General features: G+C 35.2%; 2 protein-coding genes and 1 long non-coding RNA gene across 5 annotated transcripts; 2 read left to right on the top strand and 1 right to left on the bottom strand.

Moving 5' to 3' along the window:
• Positions 1 to 3798: 3798 nt before the first annotated feature.
• Positions 3799 to 5591, bottom strand: LOC108832212 (F-box protein At3g59150-like). Its single transcript, XM_018605704.2, has 3 exons — positions 4455 to 5591; positions 4221 to 4379; positions 3799 to 4141 (listed from the first exon to the last, which is right to left on the bottom strand). Exons 1-3 carry the CDS (start codon positions 5439 to 5441, stop codon positions 3836 to 3838), a joined length of 1452 nt encoding a protein of 483 aa, XP_018461206.2. The 5' UTR covers positions 5442 to 5591; the 3' UTR covers positions 3799 to 3835.
• Positions 5592 to 5906: 315 nt separating this feature from the next.
• Positions 5907 to 7381, top strand: LOC130510746 (uncharacterized). 3 transcript variants are annotated; one of them, XR_008944486.1, is made up of 3 exons: positions 5917 to 6178; positions 6589 to 6751; positions 7180 to 7381. It is a non-coding gene; the product is annotated as an uncharacterized LOC130510746 (long non-coding RNA). The 3 variants fall into 3 exon arrangements; XR_008944488.1 differs by lacking the exon at positions 6589 to 6751 and having other exon boundaries at positions 5907 to 6178; positions 6965 to 7381; XR_008944487.1 differs by lacking the exons at positions 5917 to 6178; positions 6589 to 6751 and adding an exon at positions 6762 to 7087.
• A 2256-nt stretch (positions 7382 to 9637) lies between these two features.
• Positions 9638 to 11157, top strand: LOC108851612 (pyruvate kinase, cytosolic isozyme). The gene is given in 4 exon segments (XM_018625067.2): positions 9638 to 9880; positions 10000 to 10097; positions 10099 to 10186; positions 10273 to 11157. Coding segments are annotated over 4 exon segments (1215 nt in total). The 3' UTR covers positions 11059 to 11157.
• Positions 11158 to 13490: the final 2333 nt, after the last annotated feature.

Here is a 13490-nt window from a genome sequence, read left to right as displayed (position 1 = left end):
GTTATTACCATGTTTTAAAAAAGTCAAAAATATGAATCGACAATAAATGTAATATATGAGTTATTACCATATTTTAAAATTTTTACCAAAAATATAAATTAATATTAAATATAATTGTCCACGTCATATTAATTTATAAGACATATCATCAATTTTAGTAGACATATCATATTATTTTTGTAAAAATGATTATAGATAAGATATATGGCAAAATCACTTCTCAAATATACTCTAGGGATGTCTAAGCTATTGAAGTGCCGGTAATGTTTTGACCACGATTAAATGTATTTTCATTGCATGTTCACACTGCATTTAAATATAGTAGTTGATAAAAAAATGTATTTCAACCGACTCAAACCTAACTTTCTGATTAATTGAAACGAATAATATAAAGTTAAGCTGTTCGTTGTCATACTACGTTTAAGTAACAAATTTGGCTGCTAAAACAGCTAATGAAGACAATTTTTAAAAATATTTTTCATTGTCAATTGTCAGGCTAAGAAAAATAATACAAATATTAAATATTATCAAAATATACATCAATCACATGTTATAAGAGTTGTCGTATATAAAAAAAATATGGTGGATGATTTGATGTCGGCTCTAAGTATGAACGTATGTATTTTTATTCAATGGATATATCAGACACATTAAATCTCAGGATATGATTATAAAACCCATAGGAAAAAAGTTTCAAAACTTTAAAAGCAAGCAATGAGAACACTGTATATATTCACGATATGATCTGATGGCTGGGACCATAGCACACAATTTGTTTACTTAACATATTGATAGTTATTGATTCTTGGTGTGTGAAAAGGTGAGAACAAAAGAAGATTTCACTTTATTTAGGTGTACTGAATCTAGTTAGAAAGTCAAGACTTTTACAAGCTCTTTTGTTTGTGGTGCTTCACCATTTTCTACAACTATGGGTTCTTTCTTCTCCCCCACCACTACCCTCTCTACAGCACATACATATTCCTATCCTAACACTACTCATACAAAATTATAGAGAGAGTGAGAGACAGAAGATGTGAACATCCTTTTTTATATTGATTCGACTTTATTTAGAATCTTCTGTTAATCCAAATGGCCATAATGGCCCCACCCTTTCCACTTGTTTCTCTAGTTTTGGCACAGGAACACTAACCAAATCGTTTGGTTTCTCACCAGTTGGGTTCATGATTGAGTTTCTTTATGAGACGAAAACAGAGAATGTTATTCATTCACACCATTCACAAATTGCAGCACTACAAGAAGAATCATATGAAGTGAAATATCTTGAGAGCAATAGAGATTCTGTTTAGTTTCTTCCACTCAGTAAATTAGAACCATAAGTTAGTTAACACTGACTTGTATGGCAAGTTAGGTTTCCAAAGCTTAAGACTTGGTTTTTTTGAGATATTGTTTTTTACTTTCTATTCCTTTCAACATATAGAACAACATAAAGATAAGAAAACAAAACATGAACTCAACATTCTCAAGAAGAAAGCATAGACAAACACAAGAATGCTAAGCAGCAAATTACAAACCAGAGAATTTTGATTTGAGTTCTCAGATATATTCCTAGTAACTACACATATATGTAGCCGTAAGACACATGCATTGCTTCCAAATGGTAAAAAAGCATGACCACATGAGTGATTCTAAAAGGAGTTTAGAAACAAGTAGAGTTCTTCTAGAGGACTTTAGTGAAGCTACACCAGGAAGCATCTGAAGTTGGCTTGATACTTCAGCCAGATCATCACTGATTGATGAACTGAACTATATCATTAGGTGTTCAAGATTGTTTATATACTTCACTGGACATTGTGATAAGAAAGTACTATTCAACAGACCTCAGCACAAGCTCACAAGCACAAATCTCTATATACAGAACTCAGAAACAACTGATTCATATACACAACTAAGATCATAAACTTGGGAAGTTCAAGTACTTTATTTCATGACTTGGACCTTGCATTTGGAAGAGGCTTTGGGAAGACATAAAAGATCATTCACCAGATGACATCTCTCTCCATCATCAACTCCTTTATGAGTAACCCTAACCATTTCAAGATGCGATAATTTTCCCAAGAAACACTCCATGACTAAGTTCTTCACCAGTTCCTTCATACCCAGTGATCTGAAGAACCTTCACTCCGGATGATGACAGAGCATTAGACATATCATCCCAAGATAAACTTAGGTACCACCCAACCTCCCATCTCTTTTTAACATAATGCACTAGACCCTGAAAACACGTTGGAGATTAGTATCATTATAGATTCAGGAATTAATACATAATCTTTTTTTGCAACATACCTGATCATTAGAGTTTGTAGATTTGGTGCCTTGAGGAGCAGATCTGGAAGCAATTTCCAGAAGATGTGTGGACTGCCATGATGCCTATCACTTCCTAGAGACGAGCTTATCAGATTGTTGAACACCGGTAGAGCGTCTGACACATACACACATACACACCAGAATCATCACCAACCAATAAAGTCAAAGGCTACAAATTCAGGAAGCAACTTAAAGGGACAGGACTCACATCTAGAGCATCCGGAGATAAGCAGAGGATCTTGACATTTTTATTCAGTTTTACTGTATTTTTGTCTTATTTATAATATTTTGAATTTTTAAATTATTTTTTTCATTTAATTTTAAAAATCTTATTTAATTTTCTGAACTTTTATTTAATTTTATAAGTTGTTTAGTTTTCTGAATTATTATTTAATTTACGATTTTTATTTAATTTTTATTTATTTTATTAATTAAATAATTATTGTTTGAAGAAAAACCGACACATATCATTTTACCTCTATAACTGGTCAATTTTTTTCCCTTTAAAAGTTTTTTTAATAGAAATGTCACTTTTGAAGGTTAGAACTTAGAAGTGTTAATGAAAAAAGTGTTAGGTACTTTCATAGTTTCTTAGCTACTTTCATAGTTTCTTATGCGATTTTTCTGTTCATAATTTTGTATTAGTGAATCATAACAATACTAGGTTTCACTCGGTTTAATAAACAAAAAAAAACGATTTTGACCAAAAATAAACAAATATGATAAGATATAACCGTGTTTTGCCCATATTAACTATTTTTATGTGATTCATCAACTCCAATAGTCCATATCCCCTAGACTATATTTGAGAAGTAATTTTGTCACATGTCCTCTCTACAATCAATTTCACAAAAAAATATGACATGACTATTAAAATTGATGACATGGCTTCCGAAAAATATGACATGGATTATTTCATTTAATGTTGATTTATACTTTTGGTAAACTTTTTAGAATATGGTAATAACTCATACCTTATATTTAATATTGATATTTATTTTTGGTAAACTTCTTTAAATATGGTAATATCGCATACATCATCTATAAAATAAAATTTTGAAATTATATTTTATTTTATTTTCTATAATTATACAATTTGTATTACTAAATCTTTAAAAATTGCTACAATTTTTTAAAAAATTTGATTTCTAATCGTAAAATCATTAGATTCTTATATATTTACAGATTCTATAAATATTATTAGATCAAATTTTTGATAATTATACAATATATTTTTAAATAAAAAATCATTTTATCTTAATTTAATATTTAAATAAATAAAATCTATATTTAAATATCGGTAAAAAATAATAAAACCTATAATATTTAATAAACCTTATTTTAAATATAAATTAAATTTTGAAAACAATTTTCTGCACATGGTGCAGGAAAATACCTAGTTCTCAATAACTAAGCAACTCATTAATCATTATCCATAAAAACCAAACAATATGTTTCTGCAGTTGTATAATGTTGAATAGATAAATCTAAAGTTTAGTATGGGAAGTGATCAAGCACTTTCTTTCATGACATGGACCTTGCAGTTGGATGAAGCTTTGTGAAGACCCAAAAGATCATTCACCAGACGACGTCTCTCTCCATCATCAGCTACTTTATGAGTAACCCTAACCATTTCAAGATGCGATAATTTTCCCAAGAAACACTCCATGTGATTAAGTTCTTCACCAGTTCCTTTATACCCAGTGATCTGCAAAACCTTCACTCTTGATGATGACAGGGCATCAGACACATCATCCCAAGATAAAAGTCGGTGCCACCCAACCTCCCATCCTTTTTTAACATAGTGCACTAGACCCTGAAAACAAGCTGGACATCAATATCACATTATAGACTCATGAATATTATTAGTACATAACTCTTTCTTTGTAACATACCTTGATGATTAGAGTTTGTAGATTTGGTGCCTTGAGAAGCAGAGATGGAAGCAACTTCCAGAAGATGTATGGACCGCCATGAGATCTATCACTTCCTAGAGACAAGCTTATCAGATTGTTGAACACCGGTATCTTCTTATCACTGCGGTAATAGAGCGTCTGTAACACAAGCACTAGAATCATCACCAGCCAAAAAAAAACATTCAGGAAGAAAATTAAAGGGACTGGACTCACATCTAGAGCATCCGGAGATAAGCAGAGGATCTTGACGTTTCTGATACCTATGAACAAAGTTGAAACATCAACAGGAACAAAACCAACATTGTCTGGACCATCCCTGCGCATGATGTCCTCTTCAGTCAACAGAAGATCAAGCCTAGCTTCAACCAAGCTGTCCAAACGTAGATTCTCATACTTATCAGCAACCACATCAGAATACTCCAAGTAAACAAGCCCCGGAGTATCTAACGTAACACAAGTCTTAGGACCAAAAGCATCATCATCATCATCGCGTTTGTACACAAATCTCTTGAGCGTTGGACTCGAAACAGACCCATCCCAATAGTACCGTCCCTTGGATTCATGGACCCTCAGGTTCTGAAGGTTAGGGAAAGCTGATAGAACAGCTTCCAAACGAGGCCCATCGTAAGTAAGCTTAACCGAGTCAAGAAAGAGAGTGGTAAGTGAGGGAGAAACGGGATCTGGAAGAGTAGTAACATCATGATGAGTAAGGCAGAGTCTTCTGATCCTTAGGTTTACAAGTGCCTTGCTCTCAAGGACCGAGTACAGCAGACAAAAGTTGCGGTAACTCAAGTCACCAAAGCTTAGAGAAAGGTCCAAGGCACCGAGTTTAATTACCTTTTCTATCCACTGCAATACGAGTGTAGGGTTATCATGAGGACCTAAACGACTTAACTTGAAAGAGACTTTCTTCACAGGAGATGATGAGTTCTTCTTATTCTCTCGCTCCCACAGTACCTTGTCCACGAACTTCATGAAAACCTGAATTTGCTCTCGACCCATTTTGCGGTTTAGCGATAGAGAGTCGTCGAAGTCGAGGATAGGTACCAGTTGGAGAAGATTCGACCATCTCTTTGACAGAACCTGTGTTGAAGCAGCTTCCTTTGTCGTCAGGAAAGACAAGATAATGCAGAGGACACCATCTGGTAAAGTGCTGATCAAGTCTCTGGAACTAGGGTTCGCGTTTTTGTTGCTTTCCATTATCTTAAAAGCAGAGTACTGAAGCCATGAAAGTAGTGAGACCTCCTTACCTTCCTTCCAATGTAGTGACTAAAAAGCTTTTCAGATTCTTTAGGATTAGGGTTTACGAAGCTGACGAGAAGCTGACAGTTGGATATCGTAATCTGGTGTGTGATCTTACACAAAGTCTTCTAGTTCTAAAACGCGACCGTACAGAGTATGTAAGGAATACTTCATCAGTAAATGTAATCGGGTGGGTCTCAAGTTTTATTGGGCCTTTGGACCTATATAATGCAAGGAAAATAGCATTAAAAACCCATGAAAATATCAAAAACTCTCATAATGTAAAAGTGCATACACTTATTGATTGATTGAATGATAGAAAAAGGAGAAATTGTCACTTTGAGTCACTTTATGAGTTTGGTCAGCAGTTTAAGTTACTTTTGGCTACTGGGGCAGTTTATGCTAACTAGATTTGTTTCGGTTACTTATTCATGGTTTGTTGGCTTAGGTTTTGAATTTCAAAATTGGGCTGATTCATTATTGACTTCATTATTTTATTTATTTTCTTGGTTTGTCGATTAAAAAAGAAACGAAGAGAGAGATAGTTAAAGCGTTTGCATTTTCTTCTTCCAAAAGGCTTCGATTTCCGAGTAAGGCGATTCCGATAAAATCTCCGGCAAGTTCAGAGTTGTAAACAGGGGAGGAGGGTAAGATGACGGCAAGGCGGAAACGGCCAGGAAAAGAACATGTGGATGGTGAGTTTTCGTGGTTCTCTGTTTTTGGTTTCCCAAGAAAGCTACTGAAGATATTTTTCTCTGGTAGAAATTGTTGCTAGGGTTCGACTGGTTGCTAGGGTGGCTAGTGGCTACGGTTGTTTCATTTGCTAGGGTTGTTTCGTTTCTCCGGTAGAGAACTGTTCTTCCGATTGCTAGGGTGCGGCGGGTTGTTTTGCTGGTTTGTTTGGTTTGCTAGGGTTCGACGAGTGAAATGCAGAGTTGCTAGGTTCGATTGCGAGGGTTCGACACTTTTTTCGCGGTTTTCTAGGGTTTGATGTCCCGGAGTCACTACGTTCTGTTTTATTTTTTTGGGTTTTGTATTTATCCGATTGTGATCTAGCTTAAGTTTCTAGACAATTTCTAATAGTATTTTTCTGTATAAATTGCAGAGTTGACGAATGTGGAAGAAGCACAAGACAAGAGATTGCCCGAGCGCCAATTCTTTTTTCCATTATTCTGACAAAAATATCTGGTTTTGCAAAGACTGGAGTGCGGTTAAAGGACCTGATTTGACGGCGCGGCGGAGGCGACCATGAAAAGAGCAATGCGTCGGTGAGTAACCTTTTTTTTTTGTTTCTTAGATGATTGGTAGGTGAGTAACGATATTCCCAGTAGTTGGAATCCCAATTGATTTTGTGTTGCTCGTCCTTTCCTCCTCTCTTCTTGTCGCATCTACTGGATCTGGTGTTTGAATTTTGGAGTGACGAGCTGGATTTTGTGTTGCTCGTCCTTTCCTCCTCTCTTTGCTAAATTTCATTCTCACAGGAAATGGGGTGTGGAAAAAGAGGTTTAAAGAGTAAACCTTTTTGTTAATTATCGTATTGGTAAAGTTCTCATCTCCATTAGGCTTATGCATGTGCCATTCCATGAATTCAACTATATTAACATGTACTCACTACATTGCTGATCTTTAATTAATTTATACGGTCTTCACTGTGGAGCGTATTCTAATCCTTACACCTCCATATTAATTGGTTCAGGGCAATGGCAGTGCGTCATCTGCGAGAAAATGAAGATGTCAACAAAATTTTGTATGTTTGCACGTGTACAATTGCTTTTGTATACAATATTTTTCAGTGTACATGTGTACAAAATTATACATTCTTGGTGTATATCTTCTCGTTATTTTTCAGTGTACATGTGTACAAAACTATAAAATATTTTTCAATGTACATATGTTCCTATTTGTTGTTGCAAAGATTCTAAAATGAATACTCAACAAAAATGAACATCAAGTTGGGGAATGCGGAACTTATTTTTGATTGATAAAGAACTAGTGATAAGTTTACTCCATGTAGGAACATAAAACCTGAGCTTTTTTCAAAGAGGCTAGATCACACGGGAGTTATTTCAGTAGCTGGAAAACAATGTACACATTTACACCAACAACAAGAATTCACATGTACACCAATTAACTTGTGCAAGGATTCACATGTACATCTAATAAATTTGTTAGATATAATTGTAATTTACAACATAAAATAGTTAAGATGTACACATGTACACATAATAAATTTGTTAGACATAATTGTGGCCCAGAAATCTTAATCACTGTCCACATGTACATCAGTTCACTTGTACACACCTGATAATTCTTAACACACACTTGCAACTTTGACGATTTACACAAGTTAAAAAACATTGTTATCTTTGAAAGCTCAAGATCATACAAAAGGAAGAAACTTTGTTGGTTCATGATATCTCATGATTTTAATAAGTTTTAGATTTATATTTTAGCTAATAATGATCATTTTAAGTTGCATTTAAGTCATTAAATTGCATTTGGCACATAATTGCATATCACAGGGTTTAAAGTTTACAATTGGAAGTTTTGGGTGGCACTACAAAAATATTTCTTCAATTTTCATAGTCCTGGAGTCAAAGAATAAATATTCGAAAGATGAAGGACCATTTATGCAAAAAGGCCAAAAATGGCCATTGGAGCTCACGATGATCTTGAGTCGGGATCCAGACAACGAGCACGACCCGACGGAGGAGCTAAACAGAGATGGAAGAGCTCGCCGTGAAACTTGGTCAGGTGATTCACGGCGGTGGGGGATTCGTGATTGGTACCGATGGTTTCAACCACGAGCTGAAGCACGACTGGTTGAACACGGACTGAGCTTGAGACTGCAGCGGAGAACATGCTGCTGAGCACGGCGGAGGAGGAGACGAGTGGACATGAGACTCCGATGGCTTGGGTCGCAGAAGAAGACGTCCACCATGGCTCTGGTTTGGGTCGACGGTGGAGAAACTACGAGGAAAAAGCGCGGTGGCTTGGAGTGATGACCCCGACGACTGAAGCTTGATGAAGCAGACGAAGGAGCAATCTTCCTTGACTGTGAATCAGCCACTGTGAGTCACCGGAAACGTCTACGGTACGGATACATCAAAGAAAATGTTAGATTAGCTTTAGAAAAAAAAAACAGATCTGATAGATTAAGAAGAGAGAGTTAACAAAGAAAAAAAGAAAGAGAAGAAGTGGGACCCGTCAATTATATTATGGTTATGTTCTAGTTAGTAAATCTAACGAAATATGAGAGAAGAGTTAAAGGAAAGTGTCTAGGTAACTGAAAGTAACCCAAAATGTTATTAATAAGTATAAATGTGACTCTAGGAGTAAATTTCTCTAGAAAAAGTGCATACACTTGTTTAAAGCAAGAAATAGAAAATCTAATCCTAAACCAAAATGATTTACTAAAAATTCTAATCCTAATTGAAATTGATTTGCTGGTTTATGTCTACAACAGATTGTACTTGGTTTAATAACATAACCGAACGTTTATTTCCGGAGAACCAAAAAATAACAAACGCCTAGTTAATAGATAAACTTGATTTGATCTAAACATAATTAGTTTTTTTAACACTAGATTATATGAGCCTTAAATCGAGTTTACTTAATTAGTTTTTTTTTTTCCTTTTTTGTTTTGGAAAGAAATTTTGTTTTGTTCTCTTGTTTTAATTATTCTAATTATTTTGGCCCAAGCCCATTCTTATTAAAAAAAAAATTCTTTTCTTGTTCGTGTGTATTTATATAGAGATATGTGGACAGAACCTAACTTCCCAACGTAAAGAAAAAAACATAGCCGCCGTCAGAGAGAAAAGAAGTCATCGCCTAGCCCCACCGCGCCTCCGTCGTCCCCTGTTATCTACTTTGCCCTCTTATCTTCTTCTCCTCTCCACCTAAGCAATCCGTTGGAGATCCGCTTCTGCACCGTCCAAATTCACCCTCCTCTTATCCGAATTCAGCCTCGTCGTTTCAGATCTACACCGTTAGCCTCCGTGAAACCGTTATCTAGCCAAAAAAAACACAAAGGTCGTTACTTTTCAGACAAGGCATAACCTTTTCTTCTCCCATCTCTGATTATTTTTTTTTCTACAAACACAAACTAATAATTCTCTATATATTTAAAAAAGTTACTTTTTTTTTTGTTCAGAATGGAGTACATGATTGATGAACAGACAATTAAGAAAGGAGAGGCAAAGACTAAGATGGTCTGGACACTTGGACCAGCGTCTAGATCTGTTGAGATGATAGAGAAGCTTCTCAAAGCTGGTATGAACATAGCCCGGTTCGATTTCTCTGAGGGGTCTCACGCACTCCATCAAGAAACTGTCACTAATCTCAGAACCGCCATTAGGAACACTGGTATTCTCTGTGCCGTCATGCTCGACTTAAAGGTCCATACTTTGTCCCTCTCTCTCTCTCTTTTTTTTTTGTGTGCGTGTGTTTATAAATATATTCACTTTTGGATTTCGTTAGAGTATATATATTTAATTTAACATATTGTTTTATATAGGGTCCTGAGATGATACGAACTGGAGAAGGAGCCATCCTTACAGAGAAAGATAAAGATGATATTTTTCAGTGGGGAATTCCGAATAAGATCAATATCATTGCTCTCCTCTGTTCGCAAAGGGTCTGATCTTGACCAAGTCAGGGAATTTCTTGGTAAGCACGCGACGAACATCATGCTTCTGTCAAAGGTGAGTTAAAATCATTCATGAATATTCCATCTAGCTATGGCTTGTGATGATAATTATTTTTTTATGTCCCTCTTGGTGATTGACAGATTGACAACGAAGAAGCAGCTGGTAATGTGGATGAGATTATGGAGAGAACTGATGCAGTCTTGTTGGCTAAAGGCAGTCCAGGAGTTGATCAGCCGAAGATGATCGAGAAGGCTAATGCATTCGGGAAACCTATCGTGACAGCCATACAGATTCTTGGTGGCCAAACCACCACCTACAACGACGACCTCACCAACGCTGTCCTCGATTGTACCACCGATTGCGTCATGCTCCTTGGCGACAAAGAAGAAGCTCACCCTGACATAGTCTTGGAGAGAATTTCAAGCTTCTGCAAAGAGTTGGAGAGTTCGATCGATTACAAGGCTGTGCAGCAAAAAATAAGGAAAGCTCTTCCGAGACCGTTACTCCCCATGGCCAGGAAAGCCGCTATTGCCAGTTGGAAGTACACCAAAGCAAAGGCTATCATCACACCACTTCCAAGGGTGCGGCAAAGCTTGTGGCCAAGTGCAGACCGAGCGTTCCTGTTCTCTTTGTTGTTTCGAGATCGATGTTCTCTGAATATTCTTCGTCTCATGTGGCCAGTTATGGCTTGGTATCCCGTGGGATCATTCCGCTGGTGGGGGCGGGTTATAAATCAATTGGGGACATGGTTAGTTTCGGTGTCCAAGTCGCAAAGAAAGAGGGAATCTGTAGTGCTGGAGATTCGGTGGTGGCACTCCGCATCCTCGACGGTCATCCTGCCGTCTATTCTCTACTTGTTCAGTAGGCGACTTGCAACTTTCGAAGTGCTCTGTTTTAGACTTTGTCTCTTTTGCACTCTAACTTGAAACTTCTATTGGTCACTTTAGGTGAAAAGGGTTGTAAATATTACATCGAGGTAAAAGTCTTCTTTTTGAAGACTATTTAATGTTTCTTGAGTTGTGTTCCGTTATGGATCTTGTTTCTTTTTTTGACTTATTCTTGGGTTCACCCCCACAGTGAACCTATAGGTTCATCCAACCAATAGGAATCATTCATTTCACAATTGATATTTTTTTTCAAAAAATATAAAATATTATCAAGTTATATTATATTTTTGAAATAACAAATATTAAAAATAAATAAAAATAGTAATATATGCAAAAAAAAAATTAAAAAATATTTTAACTCCGTCATCAAAACACTAAACCCTAAACTCTAAACTATAAATTAAAAACCTTAAACAATAAATCTTAAAAATACCAAATCCTTAATCCTAAAAAAAGTTTAGGGATTAAGACTAAGAGTTTAGTATTTTTATGATTTATTGTTTTAGTGTTTAGTGTTTTTGATTTAAAATTTAGGATTATCCAAGTGTTTATGATTTACCCAATGGTTTAGTATTTCGATGATGTGTTAAAATATCTAATTTTTTTTTGCAAATACTAGAGTTTAGGGTTTAGAGTTTAAGATTATCCAAGGGTTTAGAGTTTAAGATTATCCAAGGGTTTAGCGTATACTCAAGGGTTTAGGGTATACTCAAATGTTTAGGGTTTATTATTTAGGGTTTAGGGTTTTTTTTTTGATGATGTTAAAAATACTTTTTTAAAATTATTTTTTTGTAACTACTATTATTTTTATTTATTTTTGTTTTATTTATTTTAAAAACATAATATAACTTGACAATATTTTGTTTCCTTTTTTAAAAGATATCAATTATGAAATAAGTGATTTCTATTGGTTGGGTGAACCTCTACATTCACTCTAGGGGTGAACCCAAAAATAACTCTTCTTTTTTTCTGCAGTTATAAGGTTATTTGATAAATAAAAAGTCATTACCAAGTTTAGTGCGACTGTTTTGACTAGTGAAAGCTTTAAAGATCATTCAGAAACTAAGTCCATGTGTTTGCATTTTCCCCACCTCGAACTCATCCTCTCTAGAAATGATTCAGGCCAGACTTCCTTGCTAAGAAACTTCAAAAGCACACTCGGTTATTTTCATAGATGCACTGTTGTTTAGTCAGCATAATCACCATCTTGGTTTTTAAGTTAGACATCACAACAATATTCAGAAAGCTAAAAGATTAACTAACCTTTGTATTAGAACACCATACTCAATGCTTTTGTATCATCACTAACTAATAAAAAGAACAAAGGCTACACACCCATGAAGCTAACTTAAAAGGGACTGGACTCTCACACACACAGACACACTCAAATATTTTGTACCATCACTAACCAATAATAAAACAAGGTTACACATTTATGAAGCTAACTTAAAGGGACTAGACTCGCACACACATAAACACACACACATTAGAATCAAATCTTTTGTGTCATCACTAACCAAAAATAAAAAAGGCTACACAGTCATGAAGCTAAAATAAAGGGACTTGACTCACACACACACTAGAATAAAATATTTGTACCACCAGTAAACAAAATAAAAATAAAAAAGGCTACACAGTCATGAAGTTAACTTAAAGGGACTGGATTCACACACACCAGAATCAAATCTTTTGTACCACCACTAAACAAAAATAAAAATAAAAAAGGCTACACCATAACATAAATGGTGCAGTCCTAGAATGTCTATCTCTTCATGGATCCTTGAAGGAGCGTGGGTGGATGACAGATGATGAAAATATAGTTTTCTCCTCAAAGCTATGGTTTGCTCAGAAGATGTTTTGCTGCTCCTGAGACACATGATCATCCTGCTTGGTGTCTAGGATGATTCCAACAGAAAATCACTCTTTTTAACAATGGAAAGTGTTCATGACTGAACAAAGAGCCAGATTTCTTCAGAGAAACAAAAGTCAAACAGAAAAAGTTTATTGATTGATTGAATGATAGAAAACATGCATACACTTGTTTAAAGTAAGAAATAGAAAACCTAATCCTAAACCAAAATGGTTTACTAAAATTCTAATTCTAATTGAAACTGATTTGCTGGTTTAATCCTACAGCATATTGTATTTGGTTTAAATTAAAACTAGACTTTGATCCGCACACCCGCACGGATATATGTTTTACTATTATAAATTTTATATATTTTGATATTATATTTTAGTAACATTTACTTGTATTACATGTCTGCTTAAAACATATAAAGTGTTAATCCAGAATATGTTGAACTTACCAATTCGTCAGCTAGGACCCTTTAAGAGACTCTTCTCCAGAGGAAGTGTTTTGCGTCCGCGAATAAAGTAATTTAACTTGACTTGTCGTCCAATTTTAAACGTTTTGATGTTTTTGAGAACAGTAAAAACTGTTTTTATACTAAATTTGAGTAAAAACTGAT

Source organism: Raphanus sativus, chromosome 4, assembly GCF_000801105.2.
Source record: "Raphanus sativus cultivar WK10039 chromosome 4, ASM80110v3, whole genome shotgun sequence".
NCBI lineage: Eukaryota > Viridiplantae > Streptophyta > Magnoliopsida > Brassicales > Brassicaceae > Raphanus > Raphanus sativus.
The sequence above is the reverse complement of the archived record's forward strand: the minus strand, read 5'-3'. Positions and strand labels throughout refer to the sequence as shown.

Coding starts and splice junctions, on each gene's coding strand:
- LOC108832212 (XM_018605704.2), bottom strand. CDS start 5,441: ATGGAAAGCAACAAAAACGCGAACCCTAGTTCCAGAGACTTGATCAGC. Junction 4,380..4,454: donor TATCTCCGGATGCTCTAGAT/GTGAGTCCAGTC, acceptor CTTGTGTTACAG/ACGCTCTATTACCGCAGTGA. Junction 4,142..4,220: donor TACAAACTCTAATCATCAAG/GTATGTTACAAA, acceptor GCTTGTTTTCAG/GGTCTAGTGCACTATGTTAA.